Genomic DNA, 19893 nt, shown 5'->3' with positions numbered 1-19893 from the left:
CTGCTGGTGGTGTAAACTCAGTGGAATTAATCCTCTGAGGACCATAGAATGTCTGTACAAAATTTCATGGTACATCTAATGGGTGTTGAGACTGACTGATCAACAGACTTACATTGCCATCTGTAGAGCCATGCCTCTAGCATGGCTAAAAATATTTCAGTCAAACCTCCCTGCCCTTCCATGTGCTTACATGGAAAGCCTAAGGCAGGGAGAGCAGCAGCAAAGGCCCCAGGTACTGAGCAGAGCATGCAACAGTGACAACAGAAATGACATTGATTCAGTCAGACACAGCATGTAAAGCAAAAACTGGGGTGGAGGTGGCTTGCAAGGTGGCTTGCAGAGGAAGCAGCAAGGGTAGGCAGACTAAAGCAGTTTAAATAAGGTGCCTTGTATAAGATTTGTCAATTGAATGCATAGATGAGAATCAATTGAGCCATCAGCTGATGTGGGCTGACTTTGAGATCAGCTGCTACCAGCTGATATAGGCTGGGTTTGTGAGATGAGCTTGACTTTGTGGCCTGCCTGACCTAACGCTATGCTTAATTTATTAGTGTAGCTTTAAACACCGTTTTAGTTCTCATTTATTGTTTTTCAGAACAGCAATAGCTGGTTTCACATATTTGGGTTAAAAAAGCTGCTAGTCCTTTAGTCAAGGAGCCAGCAGTCACAAGACTTATAGATTTTAGTGTATGTGGAGCTGAAACAAATATTCACTGTCATGTCTAATTCACTGTCACTGTCAAAGACACAGTAGCGTGTGTGAAGTTATGATCTAGCATGAGAAAATCAGAGCTGATTAGCAGCAGCTAGCCAGCTGTGAAAACGGATTGCTGAGGCAAATGAGGAAAAAGGAAGAGTCACGGAGTAAATTATGTATTAAAATTCATGAATACAACATGAAGCATTTGAACACGTTATTATTTTATTTTTTAGTTGTTTATATATACATCTTTGAGTTTGCATGCAGCTTTTCCTGCTGCTTCTTAGTTTAGCATAGGATTTGCATGTGCGACAGCTGCAAAATGTTCATAAATATTCCTACATATTTACATCAGTTAATCTTACCTAGAGTATAACTTCACAAAATGCAATAGTTTTGTGTCTTGCTTAACTGACTTAGAGGTCAACCCTAAAAGTTTGGTTCTAGCATGGTTTTCATAACACTAAACCTACCATGCAAAGTGGTCAGGAGCAGCGTTCATAATAGTGTTTGCATCCTTGGAGTGGTTTCAGTTGGCAGAATGGGTATGTAACTGTCCCTCACATTGTTGATCCAGTCATTGTACATGCACAGCTTGGTGTAGACACTTGGGTCAGCTGGGTTCCTGCAGCCATGTCTGAACCACTGCACACCCTGCAGCTGGCCATCGCACACCATCACACTGCCACCATTATTCTGAAAAATGGAGATAGAATAGGAGACTCTGTTGCTGTTGTTCATGGTAAATTCATGCCAATAAGTGAGTTGAAATGACAACGACAATGCTATGAATACAGTAGAAGGCGGGAAACTGAGGAAGAGTTTCTTTGGGTTGTGCCCATGCTCACCATGCAGTTATCTGTGTTTACTTGACCAGCGCAGACCATGAAAGGGCTCCAGTACAGGTACTCAGGGAAAGTGTTCATACAAGTCTGGTCATCCACAACAGGCACAGTTATACACTTCAGGCTTTGAGGAGGCTCATCTGTTTTGAGGAGGAAGATGAAGGTGGGTTCTTACTCTGACACAGTGAAATAACGTACTTCAAATCAGGTTTCTCATCTGAATCTGTAACATAAGTACAATTTAGCAGTTGTGATATATTCTGTACGACACCCATCAATCTGCTACTCATTCTACAACAAAGTTTCCTTCTTTTTTGTATGCAAGTGTATGGATTACTTCCCATTTTCATGCATTGCCACTTCTTGCACTGGAGCATAAGGTCTAAACCTTGAGCGAATACTATTTTCAAGGTCTACCTCTTTTAATTAGTCTTGATCACTGACAGGGCATTTTGACAGGCAATTAGAAACTCCTCTGATTAAAGAAAGCCATTTTTAGCTGTTTTTAAAATAGTTGGTCCATGCCTTGTTAGACCTGCAATGACTAGAATATTGATTAGGTTTTATCGTGAGGACATTTTCACCTGCTGATCAGAATGAAACCTTTCCCTGAGACACTGTGAAAATAGTGTTGGTGCTACAATTTGTAAGCGAATGAGGATACACATTATAAGCACATTTCTTCCAAGTCCAGAGAGCAATAATGCATATCAACAACTGATGGAGATTAAACATGGCAACAGGCTAATAAAAGACAAGAAAAAGACTGCATGTCAATGTAAACAATGCAGGTTTACAAATGATTTATGAGGAAGGAAATGCATCCAGCATCTTTGTTAGGCCTTATACACACAACATATTTGATGAGAAATATTTAAAATATATATATTAGAACAGATATTCATAAGAAAGCATGAATAAAAATCTTGTAGAACAGGGAATACTTGGACTGGATTGGGGAACACTGGTTTATAAAGCAATGTACTAAATTCTAATGTGGTCATAAGTTAATGAGGTTTAAAAGCCATAGTAGCACCTTTAAATCCACTTACATTGATTTGGGATGGTGGAGCCCCAGCCGCTGACATAGCAGGTCTGTCCAGGCTGTGGGCAGTGGCTGGGCAGACGGATGGGGTGGACATACTGGGTAAAGCGGGCGGGCTTAGCCAGACGGACCATTGTGAGGCTGTGGAGGGGTGAGCGGTAGGGGCTGTGACGGATTACCTCAGCAACATGAATGTGCTGCTCAGTGCCCTCCTCCACTGTCACGTCATGTTCCCCAAGAGATGCAATGGTACTGTAAGATCTGCAGAGGACAAAGAAAGAGGAGAGGGAAAGAGACACACAGAGAAGAAAGACTTAATTTATTAAGCTCAGGCCGACCTTTCAGGCCTCAGGCAGAAACAGGACCATGACCAAGGAACAGTGAGCCTTAATCAGATATGAGCAGCAGGTTAATCAGTGTGATATAATTAAGCTGGGACACACATTTGTAGTGTAGAACAATATAAAGCCTTTCTAACTGCCAAAGAACAGCATAATCACAGAGCTAAACAAGAAGACAAATTACTACACAACCGGCTGATTGACTCATTTGCTGACACAAGACAAATTATAATGAGTCGGTTAATCAATTATGAATCTATTGTTCTGATAATTGATTTGAGTCATATTTTTAAGAAAAAGTTCTTAGATGAGATTAGATTCTGGCTTCTCAGATGGGAATAGTTACTGGTTTATTTATGATCGTAAATTGAATATCTTTGAATTATGGACTATTGGTTGGGACAAAACAGTGATCAACATTTTTCACCATTTTCTGACATTTTATAAACACTAAAGGTTAATTGATTAATTGAGAAAATAATCAACAGATTAATAATATCAATTAAAAATTAGCTGCAGCCCTATAGTGATGTATTCTCTTGCAATTGTTTATTAGGAAGTATTAGCACAGCATATGCAGTGCTGCAAAATGATCAAACTAGCAATGACAATATCTGACCTATTCATAAGTCACTTTTGTGAGGGAAAGTTTAAAAAATGCAAGGTATTTTGCTTGTTAATCTCTTCAGGAAAACTATGTGAGACATTGGGAGAGCTGCAGGTTGAAGGTCAGGCTGTAAATGCTGCAGCAATTGAATTAACAGTAGAAAATGCTAGATTTAATTAAAACATGGTTGAAAAAATGGTTAACAAAACTGATTATAACAAGCACCTTATCCAGGTTTTCCCAAGCAGAGATACGATTTTACTGCTGATAATTTGGGAAAACTGGCTGCACATCAAATTTTAGTGGTGCTATTAGAGTAAAACACTGTTTAACAGGAACAAATTAAACTCTTTACATCAAATGTTATGTTAACTCATAACCCTGAAAAGTGTAACAGTCATAAAAAAAAACAAGTCAACAAATAAAAGATGTGGCAAATGTTCAGTTCAGGGAAACAAGAAACCACAAATTATGATTTTCACTCAACACCAGCAGTACTCATTTGGATTTGCTCCAACAGCACTGGTACCTACGTGGGTGCACAGTCAAAGGAGGTTACAAGCCACCACTCATCGATAAGAGCACCACTGCAGGATACTCCTCCACCATGCAGATAGACCTGCTAGGGTCTGGAGTGAGGCTGACATGTCTTGTAGTCCTCCAGGGGAGACGCTCCTGTAACACACCAACAACAGCAAAGTGAAATTGAGTGACTTTTCTACAGTATTACTTTTTTGTCATTTAGACACTGCACAGTAAATATCTACCTGCAAGCCCCAAAGCAACCACTAGAAGGAGAAGATTCATGCTGTATGTCTTGTTGTTGTATTGTCTTCTGTAGCTGGAATAGTGTGTCAGTCTGTCCTATTTATAACTGCAAGATTTTTAGAGGACAGAGGGAGGAACATATAATACTGTTTTCTAGCGTAATTTCCCATTTAGCCATAACCTTTGTAATAATCTTATCAGAGAAGTTTTCAGAAACCTCTGTCACAATACGTTCAGTAAGCGGGACACACCTTGTTTCCTGTAACTTTTTGTACCCTTATTAAGAACCCTTAAGTACCCTTATTAGGAAACCCATTTACAGTGTACAAAAGATATCTGTGAGACATCTTACATCACATTTATTGTTCTATGTTTTGGCAGTACACAGATTATTTTGGTTTATAGTGGGCTGTATTAAAACCATTTTTTATGGTTAGTCTTTGCTAAGTGCACATTGAAATGGAGAATGGTGTCATAGATAAATGAACAAAGCTTTTGTAGTACTACCGGAAGAAATAATAAAGGAGATAAGAGTAGAGATACCATGTCCACTGCTGTTCATAAAGTTAACACTTTACCATGACGCAATTGTAAAATCCTTGTCTTAATAAAACATCACATATAGCTCAACTCTAAATGCCCTCCTGTAGTGTTTTGCTTGAGAAACCAAAATATTTGCCAATATTGATCTCGACTCCTTTAAGACTCAAACATATTCTAAGTTGATAAATAATGACTTTTTAAATAATTCAGGTACTGTCACAAGGCCGGATAACATTTTATAAGCTAATTTTTTGTGACAATATTCAATGAGTGAAGTACAAGTTGTGATATTTGGGCTAAGGAACAAATGGTGAAATATTTACATGACTTAATGTTTTTAAGGTGCAGACTTTTGACTAAAAGGTCAATTTGACCTCAAACATAAAACATCAAGAAATATCAATGTTTTGCATATCATTTGTTTCCTTAGTAATTCTTTTGTTGACACTATGGGCACAGGTAGTGATCTGAGATTATCCTGTATCCTGTGTGTTGTATATCCCCCCTTCTCCTCTGTCACCTACACATACATTTATACCCATGTCTACACACACTCACTGGGTTCAAGTGCACCTGGAAGCACTGGATGTACACACTCACTTCACAGGACAGTCCCTTTTAGGTGCAACATCTCCAAAAGCACTTAAGTATAGCGATGTGATAGGTGGACAGTTGTAAATATAGATAACATTCCCCCCAATTTAAAATTGAGATTAAAATCTAATCTGTCAAAGCAAATATCATTGTTATCCTGTGAAAAACATCTCTGTTCTCAACTGTGTGACAATGCATTTTTCAGATAATCCAGTAAGGGTTCTAAATTATACATTTGTCTTAATAATTAGGAGAAATAACCCATAAAGAAAAATTTCAAAGTTACCAAATTTGGAGACACATTGTTTTCAGTAAACAGTGACAGTGTGTAACATTGACACACATAACACAAAAAAGAGCAAGCTTTTAAGTAAGTTTTGATCACAAGTGATATCCTTCTTTGACATCAATAATTTGATTTTGTTTCTGTTTTGTAGCACATTTGCTGCCAGATTAAATGAAATATGTGTCAAAGCCAAGTCTGATGACAAGAGACAACTATGAGACAAATTCTGATACCTAACACAGAATGCAAAGCTTCTCAAATTGATGCAGTCTAGACAGATCTAGACAAAAATACATAGAGGGCTGTATATTTATTTGTGTTAGTAGAGGTACAATAACAGTAGTAGTGCGTATACAGTGAGGTCCACTTTATTGGGTACACCTGTGAAATCTAATGTGATCCAGCTCTGCCATAAATTCTACTTTTACGAAGCTTATACATTTTTTGTTTTTGCTGACATTGTCAGAAAGGTGATCATTCTACCTTATGTTTATTATTAAGGTCGTAGTGGGTGGTGGTGGTATACTGGGAGATTAGGAGACTTTTCAGTATAATGCACTCCAGTATACCACCACCACCACCCACCCACTACGACCTCAATAATAAAGTAGAATTATCACCTTTCTGACAATGTCAGCATGATTCTCGTCACTGTAGGGGTCAAGCATATATATATATGCTTGAACCCTACAGTGAGAAGCTCTGTTATGCCTTGTGGGGGCATTTTGCTGGCATGGTTTGGGTCCACTTGTCCCCTTAGAGGGAAGGGTCACTGCAAATCAATACAAAGTTGTTCTGAGTGATCACCTTTATCCTATGATGAAACATTTCTATCCTGATTGGAGTGGTCTCTTCCAGGATGACAATGCCGAAATTCATAGGGCACAAAGGGTCACTGAATGGTTTGATGAGTATAAAAGTGATGTGAATCATACACTATAGCCTTCGCAGTCACCAGATCTCAACCCTGTTGAACACCTATGGGAGATTTTGGATTGATGTGTGATTGTTGGTTTTTCCTCCCTCTCTCTCTCTATATATATACATATTATAGATATACTGTATATAGATATAGGTGTATAAATATATATAGTTATATAAATATATAGACATATCTCTTGTTAAAGATGATACTTGAAAGCAAATTGGTAATTGATTTTGTTTGTTTGTGTTGCTTGTAGATTCAAAAGAGGCCACATGTTGCAGATTTATGCATTCATTAAAAAATCACAACATTCTAATATCACTCTTTGTCAAAATCCACAGAGCAAACTTCACAGTCTTTGTTGTTTATACATCCCTGTTGCTCGCTTTGCACTCAGATTGTACATGTTGTTCCTTTTCATCTATTATTAATTTCAACAGAAGCCTCTCTTCTGGTGCTGCCTCAGCTGATAAAAGTCTGGTGCCTCATTGAAGATTCATACAGACATAAACATGTGATTCTTTGCATCAGTGAGATAAAAGAAAACACAGGTCTTACACAAACAGACAGCAGCAATATGCACAAGTTAGCATATCAAACATATTTTTTTCACAAAGTAATTTCTTGGTCATTTATCAACCACAGACAACAGTTTTAGTATAAATATTTTATTTCAAGATATGACAAATATTTAAATGCATTCAGGCTGGATGGTGGGATGACCATTAGAGGCAACCAAGAGGTAACCAAAACACCAGTAGGTGGCGTGAGAGAATTAAATTATTTGCATTATTTTCATGGCTGGATGTTTTCTAATTTGGAGACCCATGAAGAAAATCTTTCCTTTGCTTATGCTGGCCAAGTTGTTCTGTCCAGTGTCTTCTGTGCAAGCTGTTAGTTGTTTGTTTCAAAGGATTACAGTCCCTGTTGGGTGTTTATCACCATTTACCACCAGTGCAGTGGCCCAAGAAAGCCCCTCAAAGAGCACTGGGTCCATTATTTTTGAAGATGCAGTTTGAAGTTTTGAGGCTTGGGTGAGGGGAGATATGGCCAAGTTCAGAATGTCAAATGTTGTTTTTTGGCCTTTAGATGGCCTTGAGCTTGAAAGTTCATACGCTGTCACACTGGATAGCTGAAGTCACTGGAAATCAATTTTTATTTACTGTTGTTGGTAAAAGATGTGGTAAAGCTGGTCCTGCACTATGCCAGCATAGGTGCTCACGACTGTAGTGGTGTCGGTGTAAAGATTCCTATGGGCAACACACCAAAAGAGAACAGTTTTATATATGAATTCAAACTTTTCCAAATTGAGCACATGTTGTTTTAAGTTTAAAATCTCTTACTTTGCCTTCTCCTCGAGCTTCAGGCCCCTGATGCTATCCAGGTATCCACTGGCAGTGTTGATGGCTTCGTCATAGTAGGACTTGACGGTATCGGTGATCTTGGTAAGGGTCCCCTGCTCCTCCTCAGTCTGCCTCGTCACACGGAAGCTTTCAGCACCTGAATGAAAACAGGTCAGAGGGGTCAGTGGGTACCATAGTATATCGGGAAAACAAAGGATATTTTTTAGCATCAATTTATCCTGTTTCAAATTGAATTTCATGGTCTGAGAGTGCACTTACTGAGAGCGAGGAGTGCAACCAGCACAGTAATAACCAGCAGCTTATTCATGTTGTCACTCGTATCTGCGAGTAGAGAGAATAAAGAGAGCAGACTGACATTTAAAGCTTACCTCACTTTATCCACTAAGGAGAGACATAGTCTTAGATTTTTCCCTCCCATGTGTAGTTGAACATACAGCTCAAGTCTCAAAATATTTAAATCTTTTTGAGCTTTTTTCATAACATTTATGCATTTCTGAGACTCTTACATTCCATTCCATTCAGTAATTAAAGTAAATATGGCAATACTCACTGTATTCCCCTGCAGAAATGACTGTGATGAAGAAAACAGAGTAAGAGCCACTGTTGGCCTGACCTGTTTATATAGGAGCGTAAATGTGTTGACTTGTCGCTCACAGAGCCAAAGTGCAATGTGTGGGAGATAAACCTGCGCTGTTGTCTGCTGAGTGTTTGTGGGACAATGAGTGACATTGTGTCTTGATAAATCAGACATTGTGGCTATCTATGTAAATATGAAGATGATGAGTAAAGCGTCAAAGGGGACTTTAAATGTCATCAACTGCCAGTTAGGAATTTAGTCGGACTTGATTTAATTTGTGCAGCAGTTGATGAAGGAGCATTGTGTTAGTACATTTCCCACTGACTCTATGTTTGTGACGCTAACTTCAAATACGGCACAATCAATTATTTTCCATCGATTAGTTCAGTAATTCATTAATGCAGCACACTCTTACACCTTGCCCTGCTCACAACCCCCATGAGGAGGCACTTGTTTCTTGCATAACGGTGGTGATGCGTTCATGCCCCATTACAATAGTCCTAAGTTCTATTAAGATGGCCCTGAGTCTAGAGTGTGTTGTACACGTCATCTGGCTAATTCAGGTTACGAAGTATTTAGGCCAACTAGATTAGATTTATTGTGCTACAGGTAAAGGATACCTTGCAGCTCTTTGTTATAACAGATTTTTTAAGGTTAATCTCTTCCACTCATGAATGTAAAAGATCCATTGACACCTTCTACTCATCAGCAGGGTCTTAATCAGAAATGGAGAAATATCTGTTTTTGCACAGAATTTTCTAGCAAAGGCACAGCTGAAAAATAAAAATGAGCTGAAATATGAAATGTTTGATTTGATTCCAAATGAGATTGGGAGAACAACATGCTGAACCTTTGATTTTGTTTATTTTCTCTTGTTTGTGGAATACTCACATGACCTTTACTTCTTGTTTTAATTTTCTACTATAATTTTTTTTTTTTAACTATTTGTCTTTTCTTTTAGTATTTTGATTCTGGTTAATAAATGATACATTTATTTTTGCTTCTCATGGCAGAACATTTATACACAAAAACAATATTAGCTTTCAAGCTGTAGTGATTTTTTAAATGAATGAATTTATACTTTTATACTACATACCACATGGGGAAATCACAGAGAAAATTATAACCAGCAGAGTACAGTATTTATATAGTTTATAAGAGCTTTGGATTTATTTTTCTATGATCTATCAATCATCAAACTGTGGCAGAAGTTTATTATCTGTCCAGCTATGTGTATATTCTTGTACATAAATACAAAAAAACAGAGTGAAGGCTCAGTTTTGATCTGATGTGTTTGGGTTTAAGTCTTTTTTTCTGTAATAGCTACATATTATCCAGTCTTAAGAAAACATCTCAGGCCAATCATGTGATCCAGCCACACATGTCATGTTGCTTGTGACCCAAGAACTCAGGTCACTATATGAGGACAGCTGTGGGCAGCAGGATTCAAACTGAGACTGAGAACTTGGTTTTGATTAAATCCAGCTGATTCAAACCTGATGTGACACAGCTCTGTGTGCTTAGCACTGTAAAGACTGTGCGACATTAAGTTGCATAATGGCATTATTAATGCTTACAGTAATGTTGACATGATATTCTATCAGTTCTGTTATCTTGAAATCTTTGTATCATGAAGACTGTGATTACACAGAGAGCAGAGATATTTGTATGCTTAATGTAAATACAAAAGATTACAAAATTGACCTATTGCCTATATTATCTATTAACACTAATCTAACATTTTATTTCAAGCAAATGTTGCTTGTTTGGAAATAATCCATATGGTTTTGTACTTTGGTATAATTTTAGTATAGAACTATACAAGTTACAAGCATCATCTTTCACCATTCTGTGAACAAAATTCAACTTATTGGGCCAAAGTCTCCTGTCCAAAATAAATATGAAAATATTTTCCCGGTAAAAATATGAGACAACCCCATGTTTTATCATTAGTCTGTGTATAATAATTAAATGGGGTTTTTTTGTTGTTGTTGTCACTGATAGTGTAAAGTATAAAATTACAGCTGATGATGTTGAATACAGCTAATTTTATAACCCCCACTGTGTATTGCTAAATAGTTTGTGTGGCAATTAAGATTTGGAGATTTTGTATCTTAATTAAAATTCATAACTAATTATATAGCACAGCGATGAGTGGAGTCTGTCTGCTCATGAAATAATATAGGGATAGGACAATATTTGATATCAATCAGTGTATCAGACCCTGTTAAAGTAAACCATCAATCTCTAGATGAAAAAGCACATTTCAAGTTGTTTCCAGTTCATTTTATTGAACACACGCACACATATACATACACATGCACACAAAGACTATGGTTAGTGTATCAAACACAAAATACTGTACATGCACAATTTTGCATAGGTGGTGTTGACATGTTTGACATGCTTTTAACTTTGCTCCTTTTGGCAAAGATTTTAATTTGAAAAGAAGCAAAGGATGCATTGTGCATTGCTCTTCTCAGCCTAAATTGGTGTAGTTTCTATGAGTTATCATCTATTACAGGCTGATGGCAGGTGGGTTGCTGCAGTTGGTCTTCTTTACTCAGCTGGCATATATTTGTCCAGGTACACCTTGATGTGATCGATGGCATCACTCAGGTAGAAGCCGACATGGGGGCGCACGTAGTGACCGTACAGGCCCAGCACGGCGGTACGGGCCTTATCTGCCAAAGGAGCAGCCTCCTGGCCCAGGCCACTGCACAAAATAGGGAAGACAGATTATTAAAAGAAATCTAGAGATTCAACAGTTACCTCAGTACCTGGAGGAGCCTTATGTTTTATTTACAGTAAAAGATGTTTGATATACTAGTAATATTTCTCTTTGAAATACTGAATACTGAAATTTGCAGTTTAAGTAAATGCATTTCCTTGAAACTGACATCTACAGGATCTTCACTGGAAAGATATTTCTCTGTGAACACTTACGCGGCAACCTTAGCGACAGCTTGGACCTGAGGCTTGGCCATCAGATCCTCGATGTAGTCCTTGGCAGCCTGTCCATGCTCATGGTCGCCCACTCTCTCCACTAATGGAGCAGCAGCAGCCTGAAGCTTGCCGTAAGCTGTCAGCAGCCTCTTGTAGAACACAGATTTCAGTTGGTCATACTTTTCAACAAGCTCCTGATCTGGTGCTGGAAGGTCACACAGGCTCATGGAGACTGGAATGGAATAAGAATGGTAGGATAATTATGTTATAAGAATATGTCAAGAGATCATCTGGAGATGTTAACTTGTTTTTGTATTGGTATTCCAAAGCAACTATTTATGGATTTGTGTGTAAATGTGCCTTTAAGGCCATAGAAAAGCTGATTTCTCACTCATGGTAATTATGTCCATTCAGTATTTAGCTTGTATGTCAACCACAGATAAAGCAGCATAGGAGCTATTCATGCAACAATATCCATCAAATTATTACACATATAAATACAAAAAAATATCAGTTTTACCACAGTCAGTGCAAATAGCAAGTTAAAAATTAAAGGCATTTACATTTAAAGTCAATTGCCACAAATGGTTCTCCAAGTTTTGTGTAAAATTTTCTATATTTCAAATGTCACGTAGTAGTTCAGCTTTCAGATCAAATCCATACACTGCAATTGTCTAGACTGCATTGGTTTATTGTCTTACCCTGCAGAGCGAGGATCAGTGCAAAGGCGTATTTTGCGTTCATCTCTGAAACAAAAAGAAAAAAAGAAAAATGAAAACTGAACTCTGCATTTAATGCATCAATATTTCTTTTCTATATTTGCCATTTTAACCTGAGAAGATGATAAACAAGTTTATAAAACAAGTTTATAAAAATGCAAAAATCCGATCCCTAAATCTTTTCATAAAAGTTACATTTCAGTGATATCTATTCAGAAGTAGCTTCAGAACAGAAGCTTTGAGGGCTGATGCATCAAGAAGAGTCATTACCTGCTGCTGTGTTGGATGTACAGATCCAAGAAGTGACAGTCTTCTCTGAATGTGAGTTGTCTGTAACTCGGAGCTCACATCTGGCCAGGATGATATAGGGGGGGACTGCAAACAAACGTCATCTGATGAGCATACACACACCTACACACACACGTGCATGCTCATGCACATGCACACACACACATATTCACCTAAACAAAGTCCAGTGTACATGATATTCACTTTAAATACCGTATGTGGAAATATGTCTATGTGGTTATGCAATGTTCTGTAAACCTAAGTTTATCTGTATTCATATGGCGATGCACTCAAAGCCCTCCTGATACTGCACAAGTTTGCAAGATTTCTCTGCATGTCACAGTCCTTGTGCCTCATGTGAAAGAAAAAGAGACTTTCAAAATGACTTGCCTGTTGTTGCCTGTTGCAATTAATCACAGTCTTGATTAGATTAATTCTTGCTAATCAGCATATCATTGACAGCAAGTCAGAACTCCTTTATAATGTCTGTTCAGTGAGAGATCAGAGTCAAATGGTCAGCAGGTCAATCAACGAGGACCTGTCTAGACACACTGTGCTGAACTCAGAGCAATGCGTGCAGGGATTTCTGCCTTCACCTTTCACCCTGATACACTGAGGCAGACTGAATGCAGGGTCATAAATGATGATTGCCATAATGTTTATAAGGTTTTCCTTTTTTTCTATGTCTTTTTCTACATTATTTCTCTCTCTTCTTTTTCCATCTGATTTTTGCAAAAAGGAAGACTTAGGGCCAAAGCATCAGCCACAGTAATGAATTGGTCACTAAAAATGCTAAGATTTATGTGTTCATTAACAGAACTGGATGTAAGTTGTGTAATGTCTATCTAGAGAAATGTCACTTTGCATGATTATAGTAAGAACGTACAAATGATCACATGAATGGTCACACATAAATATTCCCTCTTTAGATTTTTGCCTTTCTCATTGCATGACAAGCTGGGCCTATACAGTAAGAACAGAGACAACTTAGGCTGTTTGATGTGAAAGGTTTTATTATGAACTAGTTGGATTTTTCACATACTTCACATAACCAAACTCAAGACATGAGCAGTGTCTTGTTTTAAGAATATGAATTTACTGTCAGCTTTTCTTAAGTCCTCCCAAGAAAAACAACACAATAGGTCGTAATTTCAGTCGCCAAAAACGACCTATAGTTACGTTTGAGTGACAGATGCCATCTGGTGGCTGTAGTAATTATGATCTGGAAAAGCGACGCAGTTCAGACGATGTCTATGTAAGATTTTTATATTTATATATTCGGAGATTGTGGGTTGGTTGGTTAGATCCTAACTTGCAAAAAGTGGACTGTTCACTTCCAATCGCAAGTCAGGACAGTTTTTTAAAAACCATAACTACAACTATTGCCATGACAACGAAGATTGCCTGACTTTGAGGAAGTAGTGACTTTAACCCACACCACATTTCAAATGATCATTTTAACCCAAACCATGAGCATTCCCTAAACCTAATCAAGTGGATTTTGTGCCTAAACCTAACCAGACCTTAACCACAGCATTGCCACATCATAAAAACATCATTATTACAACAATGATTTGTAATGGTTTTGGAAAGCGCAGACAAATTATGTTGTCTTTCTGATTACTACTGATAGAGGCACCTGATTAGAAAACGCTCCTATGAGTCGTTCTGAAGTGCATGGTTAAACGACTTATTTGGTTGTTTAATTTGGAGGTCTTGTTGTTTGCTTTAGTTTTAAGGGAGCTGATCAGTTTGAGTAGTTGCTTTAAATGGCATGTAGTTGTCAATGGTTGTCTGGATCTTCTCCCACACAGAGCTTTTAAGACTGGAGGCCCATTGAGCATAACTGTCAGCCACTGGTTGGAGGTGATCTTCATAGTAAGTTCCAGCTATCCCCAGCACTACCTCCCCCACATTCTGGACTTGAGCTTTGACTTCCCTATGAGATGCACAAGTACACAAATGAGTAATAAGGGACACATAAACATGCGCACATAAACACATCAATGTGCAAACAAACAACATATTTTAACAATTCCGATAACCAGCAATCATTTACAGAAATGTCCAGTTTGATTGCATAAATGAGCTGCATGTACATCATGAACAGAATGCATCTGGAAGTACCTGGCTCTATCCGCCAGCCTATGCAGTATTCCTTCAGGGTCAGGTTGTGGGGCTGCTGTCTGGGCCAAAAGTGGACCACATGCTGCAGAGGAAGTCAGTCAAATACACATCAGTCGTTAAAGAGCAAAGACATGACTGGTAAAAAAGGTCAGAAATAAAGGAACTGAAACTGAAGATGTAGAATTAAAAAAAAACAACAAAAAACATACCTGATAGTAAGATGAGACAGGAAACAAGCAATTTCAAATGCATCTGCCACAAAAAAGAGGAGAGAAGCACAGACACTCAAAACCAGCTGTATTTTAAAATGTAATCAGCAGTTTATTATTCATATTAATATTTTTATTATGCTAAATAGTTATTTTTTAATACAATCCATTTGCAGTGTTACTTAGATGTCACAAATACAATTGTACTGTATTCTCAGCACATCATCATTTAAAGAAAGTCTTTTCAATAATAAAGTCATTACAACACCAAATACAATCACAGACTCCGAAAAAAAAAAAAAAAAAAAAAAAAAGTTACTGTGGTTTCATTAACATCACAACAAACATGTAAAATAGTGACTAAGGGTATTTTTACCTTTTGCTCCGCAGCTCTGGTCAACAGAAGTTGAATGAAACAAGTGTTATTGAGCCATTGTATTTGTATTGGGTGACCGCAACAGTGTGTACATTGGTCGTGATCGGATGATCATTCACAGTTTTGTTTTTTCCCCTTAACTTCATTACATCGCTTTATTGGCAAAAAATCTGAGTCACAGAAACAGGTATTGGACTTAAATATTGCAAACAAATAAGAAATACAGATTTACTTATCTGATTGCTATGATATTATCATATATAAGAAAACACTAATACATAGACAAACTGCACAGACAAAATATAGCAAACATTTGAGCTCAGGTTTAGGGGAATTTAAACACAGCACATGGGCAAAAATTCCTGGTTAATATATAAATTGTCCTGGTTTTATGTGAATTCTGGTCTTCATTTGAGTCAGAGGAGAGCTACTGTTCATTGGTTGGTTGATGGTTGATGGTTAAACTTTTTGTTTTTTATGTGTTTCTTCATTAATGTTGGTATCCAAGTGAAGACACATTGCTTTTTAGATCTGCAGATCCTGAACTCTTGATATCCTTTGAAGATCAACATTAGCTGAGCTAACTGTCCAAGTGCCCTTTGGATCAGATATCTCACCCATTTGGCGGGCGCTGATATGTATACAGGCCAGTCAAAGTCTCTGTTCTAACAGGAAAGATATGGGTTTTAGTGAAGACTGTGGGTGGGGGTCAAAAAGATAAACATTTTCAGCCAAGCAAAGCAGTTCTGCGGGCAGAGTCCATCACAAAATCAATTTAACCTGTTAAATGATACTTTAGCCTATTTTCAGGATCACTTATACTTATTCTGACTTTTTGGTTGTAAAATTGAAAGATTTACCTTTTAAATGAGGCCAGGGTTGTGACTGTAATCAAAAGGGTTGAAGACTAGTAACCCTCTTATTTTGGGTACATTATTTTCGGGCTTGTGCACAAAAATGTGCCTGATAAGACGTTAATCTCATCAGTACTCGATGCCTGCTGCATCATGTGAAGAGGAACACGTCAGTACTAATGTTGAGATTACAGTTCATAACTATATTGTACTTACAAACCCAATGTCACAGCTGTCCAAACAGACCAAGCTGTGCTACAGAGTTAAAAATGTGTATGTGTGGCCCTGACATCTAGTCACCTGCCCATTATGCATCAGTTGTATTTATTATAAAATATATGCATTTAATAAATACAAAAATAGAATACACACAATTTAAGACTGATTTTAAAGTCATATTGTAAATTAAAGTATCATTCATAGCTTCCAAAAAACTGTGTAAAAGGTTAAAATATATGCAGTGTGTTTGCAAGTACTGTATAAAGCTTGACAATGCTAAAGCCCCCTTCCTTTTTTTTCCTTTTGAGAACTTTGTGATGGCGTTTAACCACAAGTTGCTGCAGACAAAACTTTTAATCTAATTTAATATTTCAGTTTAGTTGCATCAGGAAATCTAACAGTTGAAGCACAAACTTTTATGAACATGTACCATGTGTCCTCCTATTAATGTGACAGCTAAGAAGATGCGTTCAATGACCAACCAAGACGTAGCAGTTTTCTAAGTATCTCAAACTAATCTGAATGTTTTTAGCTAATTTCAGCCCTAGACAGCTGGTGCAATTTGATCATAATCTGTGCAGTCTATGACCTCTGTGCACCAGCTGCTGACCTCTGTCACTCTGTTCTTTTCACAGAAACATATTTCAATGAACTGGGACATCTGGTGGATTATTAACCCAACATAAACAGTGACTTTAGCCCAGGAGTTGTGAAATGTCAGAAAAGCAGACATGTTGGCACTTGCCCTTTGGTACCAGCTATTGACACAAATTAAGTATTATCTGTCAGTGCTGCTAGCTATTATTTGATTAAGTGATCAGCTTTAGTGCCCATTCATATAAACCTGAGCCTGGTATAATTTAATTATTTGGTAAAAAATATTTTAAATGCATTCAATCACAGTGTGATTAGTCAGTGGTTAGTCAGTGGGAAGTAGCCAAATTGTTTTTGAGATTTAAGAATTGATCAAGCTTTTTATTAGATATTTCTCAAATAGATACCTGGACCTTCCACATTCACTCATAGTATTGGTTAGTTTTTCTACAAGATAGTAATATCTTACAGGCCTCAAGAACTGTTCCCTAAAAAAGTAGCACCGATAAATGCACATCAATATGAGAGCTGATAATCTAAACATCATGATGAGGTAATTTGTGTCACGAAGCACATTCAAATGCATGTGGGTTAAATATAACAGGTGTTGCGCTCTGATTGTATGAGTAAATATATTAAAATGATAAATTGCAAGACTGGAGACTGTGTATGTATCTGACTGTGTGTGTGTATCTGTTAATATTCCAACTGGAGCTGTTTTTATTTTGATCTGCAGTAAGTCATTTAAGCTCAGGTTTTTGCTTGATATGTAGTTTGTAAATATTGATTCTTCATATGCTAGATAATAGGTGTTTAATTTGAGAAAATGCAAAGAAATAAATGTCTGCCCTCAGCTAAATCTATGTTTCAGCTTGCAAAATGAATTCTGTTAAAAATTAAATATGTCAATGGGCTAAATTCATCTCACTGTCTTCCATGAAGGTTCTCCTCCAGAAACTTTTTAAGAAATGTGTGCATCATGAAATAAAATTTGTGAGGTAATTTGATTTGATCCATCAGTTGTTGTTTTTTTTATGCATTACACATTTTGGGCAAGATATTAGAACCCAGTAATAGATTAAATCCCCATTCTAGGTGAATGATTAATTGCAGTGACTTATATAACATATGGAGGCCATATCGTCATAGACCATTATTGTTCATTTATTCATATCAAACATGTTTAACAGACACTTCCACTCATTTATTCAGTACACTAAGAAGTTATTTTCTTTAAATGAAGAAATACTGAAACTAACACAGAATTTACATAAAAAACATTTTTATTTTTGATTGTCTTTACTGCACTTTTTCACATTATTTCGATAACACTCAAATTACAAAAAACATCTCTTTACAGAGAGGCAATGTAACCATTTTGTCTGGTCAGCAGAGCAATGTGTGTGTGATAAGTCAGCGTTCCAGTACGAGGGCCCGAGTGAAGAGGTCAGCTGTTAGAGGTGGGGGTGGAGGGGTGACTGTAGGTTGTAGACAGAAATCTTGTCTTCCTGTCTACTGGGAGATTTCCTGAAGCTTGGTCTTAAGCTTCTCTATCTGCTCCTCAAACCAGGATCTGAAGAAGAGAGCACAAACACAGATTGTTAGTGTCAAAGTGTGTATAAACGTATTTATTTTATGTGTGTGTGTGTGTGTGTGTGTGTGTGTGTGTGTGTGTGTGTGTGTGTGTGTGTGTGTGTGTGTGTGTGTGTGTGTGTACTTACTTGGTAGTGGATGCAAACTCGCTGGTTTGTATCTGATCAAAGGTAGTCTTGGCCCTATCAGCCAGGCTCTTGCCCACCTCAGACATCTGCTCGCCGAACTTGACGAACTTCTGCTCGATGGTCTCCTCCTGAGCCTCTGCAGGAGAGAGCGATGGACAAAGAGTTACACAACATGGAAGAAAACTACTCTGCGGGGAAGTTTTAAGGGTGTCATTTACACAAGACCTACCTGTGTATGCGACAAAAGCCAGCATCAGCACGGCAACTGCAAGGTACAGTCTCATCTTGGCTGTGACTCTGAGGAGGAAGGACAGAGGAAGCTTGATTTTATTTGTGCTCAGTGTCGCGCACAAAGACAGAAAGTCAAAAACTGATTTTTAAAAACTGTCTTTAAAAATAGCGCCCCCATACGTCAGCACCACAGCGAGGGGACAGCTCCCTTCACGCTCGCCTGAACGCATATAATTTAACGCACATCGTTAAACTGTATCAATTAACACCTAAAAACTCATCTTTGTGGTTAAATTTTTTCAATAATGTGATTTTAACCATATTTAGCCGTCTACTTTGAACACCCAGACGTCACCATGAAATCAACATTAAGTAGTATAACATTTCACATTAGGTTAGAGAAAAAAAACTTTTGGATGAATACAGTACTTAATAGAAGAAGAAGAATTTGCAGACAGTTTTTAAGTACAAACAGCATTAAGAAGAATATAAAATTATTTTTTTAAAGAATATTTGTAACATCACTTCAAGGAGTGATGCAAATTAAATGCTCAACATACCTGTTTTCCGTCTCAGAGGAGAAAAAAAATCGAGTGTGTTTGAGCGCTTGTGTGTGTCCCTCTTTATAAGCCTGCTGGATTCTAGGAGGGTGACGCAAAGGACCAGACTTAAGTCAACATGTACACGTGGTGACCTTGAGGTGTCACTGCCCCTTTTATTGACCAACACCAATGTAATTAAAAGATACTGATTATGATAAAAGCACAACAGCAATATGCTGTGCAAATAAAGTTATGTGCCTATCTATTACAGTATGCCTTAGAGTCTGCAGGACATGATATGAAGCACACTGATGAGGGGAATCCAGATAAAAGTCATCAACCAATATCTGTCTATCTGTCTATATCTAATTGTCATTTACAAAGAAGAGTGTTGATGAAGAGACGCTGAGAAGTGGGGTGAGGTGGTAGTGGTGGTTTAAACAGCTGATCATTTTAATATCAGAAATCAGGC

At 37.6% G+C, this 19893-nt stretch overlaps 5 protein-coding genes across 5 annotated transcripts; all 5 read right to left on the bottom strand.

The window, feature by feature from the left end:
- Positions 1–899: 899 nt before the first annotated feature.
- On the bottom strand, positions 900–4345 carry LOC122987865 (trypsinogen-like protein 3). Its single transcript, XM_044359903.1, is given in 5 exon segments — positions 900–1396; positions 1549–1685; positions 2598–2851; positions 4072–4213; positions 4306–4345. Coding segments are annotated over 5 exon segments (771 nt in total). The 3' UTR covers positions 900–1198.
- A 2961-nt stretch (positions 4346–7306) lies between these two features.
- apoc2 (apolipoprotein C-II) lies at positions 7307–8704 on the bottom strand. Its single transcript, XM_044359662.1, has 4 exons — positions 8569–8704; positions 8277–8339; positions 7998–8154; positions 7307–7904 (listed from the first exon to the last, which is right to left on the bottom strand). The coding sequence occupies exons 2-4, from the start codon at positions 8323–8325 to the stop codon at positions 7814–7816; spliced, it is 297 nt and encodes a 98-aa protein (XP_044215597.1). The 5' UTR covers positions 8326–8339; positions 8569–8704; the 3' UTR covers positions 7307–7813.
- Positions 8705–10866: 2162 nt separating this feature from the next.
- Positions 10867–12644, bottom strand: apoa2 (apolipoprotein A-II). Its single transcript, XM_044359407.1, has 4 exons — positions 12531–12644; positions 12243–12287; positions 11542–11773; positions 10867–11311 (listed from the first exon to the last, which is right to left on the bottom strand). The coding sequence occupies exons 2-4, from the start codon at positions 12283–12285 to the stop codon at positions 11155–11157; spliced, it is 432 nt and encodes a 143-aa protein (XP_044215342.1). The 5' UTR covers positions 12286–12287; positions 12531–12644; the 3' UTR covers positions 10867–11154.
- An 897-nt stretch (positions 12645–13541) lies between these two features.
- apoc4 (apolipoprotein C-IV) lies at positions 13542–15328 on the bottom strand. The gene is made up of 4 exons (XM_044359765.1): positions 15261–15328; positions 14885–14927; positions 14676–14757; positions 13542–14487 (listed from the first exon to the last, which is right to left on the bottom strand). Exons 2-4 carry the CDS (start codon positions 14925–14927, stop codon positions 14283–14285), a joined length of 330 nt encoding a protein of 109 aa, XP_044215700.1. The 5' UTR covers positions 15261–15328; the 3' UTR covers positions 13542–14282.
- A 2864-nt stretch (positions 15329–18192) lies between these two features.
- Positions 18193–19523, bottom strand: apoc1 (apolipoprotein C-I). Its single transcript, XM_044359521.1, has 4 exons — positions 19440–19523; positions 18878–18945; positions 18649–18784; positions 18193–18500 (listed from the first exon to the last, which is right to left on the bottom strand). The coding sequence occupies exons 2-4, from the start codon at positions 18930–18932 to the stop codon at positions 18440–18442; spliced, it is 252 nt and encodes an 83-aa protein (XP_044215456.1). The 5' UTR covers positions 18933–18945; positions 19440–19523; the 3' UTR covers positions 18193–18439.
- Positions 19524–19893: the final 370 nt, after the last annotated feature.

Source organism: Thunnus albacares, chromosome 8 (genome assembly GCF_914725855.1).
Source record: "Thunnus albacares chromosome 8, fThuAlb1.1, whole genome shotgun sequence".
NCBI classification, from domain to species: Eukaryota; Metazoa; Chordata; class Actinopteri; order Scombriformes; family Scombridae; genus Thunnus; species Thunnus albacares.
Note: the sequence above shows the minus strand (reverse complement) of the source record. Positions and strands in the feature narration are given on the sequence as shown.

Coding starts and splice junctions, on each gene's coding strand:
- apoc2 (XM_044359662.1), bottom strand. CDS start 8,325: ATGAATAAGCTGCTGGTTATTACTGTGCTGGTTGCACTCCTCGCTCTC. Junction 8,155..8,276: donor GGTTGCACTCCTCGCTCTCA/GTAAGTGCACTC, acceptor GTTTTCATTCAG/GTGCTGAAAGCTTCCGTGTG. Junction 7,905..7,997: donor AAGCTCGAGGAGAAGGCAAA/GTAAGAGATTTT, acceptor TGTTGCCCATAG/GAATCTTTACACCGACACCA.
- apoa2 (XM_044359407.1), bottom strand. CDS start 12,285: ATGAACGCAAAATACGCCTTTGCACTGATCCTCGCTCTGCAGG. Junction 11,774..12,242: donor ACTGATCCTCGCTCTGCAGG/GTAAGACAATAA, acceptor ATTCCATTCCAG/TCTCCATGAGCCTGTGTGAC. Junction 11,312..11,541: donor GCTGTCGCTAAGGTTGCCGC/GTAAGTGTTCAC, acceptor TATTTTGTGCAG/TGGCCTGGGCCAGGAGGCTG.
- apoc4 (XM_044359765.1), bottom strand. CDS start 14,927: ATGCATTTGAAATTGCTTGTTTCCTGTCTCATCTTACTATCAG. Junction 14,758..14,884: donor CTGTCTCATCTTACTATCAG/GTATGTTTTTTG, acceptor CTTCCTCTGCAG/CATGTGGTCCACTTTTGGCC. Junction 14,488..14,675: donor AGGCTGGCGGATAGAGCCAG/GTACTTCCAGAT, acceptor TGCATCTCATAG/GGAAGTCAAAGCTCAAGTCC.
- apoc1 (XM_044359521.1), bottom strand. CDS start 18,932: ATGAGACTGTACCTTGCAGTTGCCGTGCTGATGCTGGCTTTTGTCGCA. Junction 18,785..18,877: donor GGCTTTTGTCGCATACACAG/GTAGGTCTTGTG, acceptor TCTCTCCTGCAG/AGGCTCAGGAGGAGACCATC. Junction 18,501..18,648: donor GAGTTTGCATCCACTACCAA/GTAAGTACACAC, acceptor TCTCTTCTTCAG/ATCCTGGTTTGAGGAGCAGA.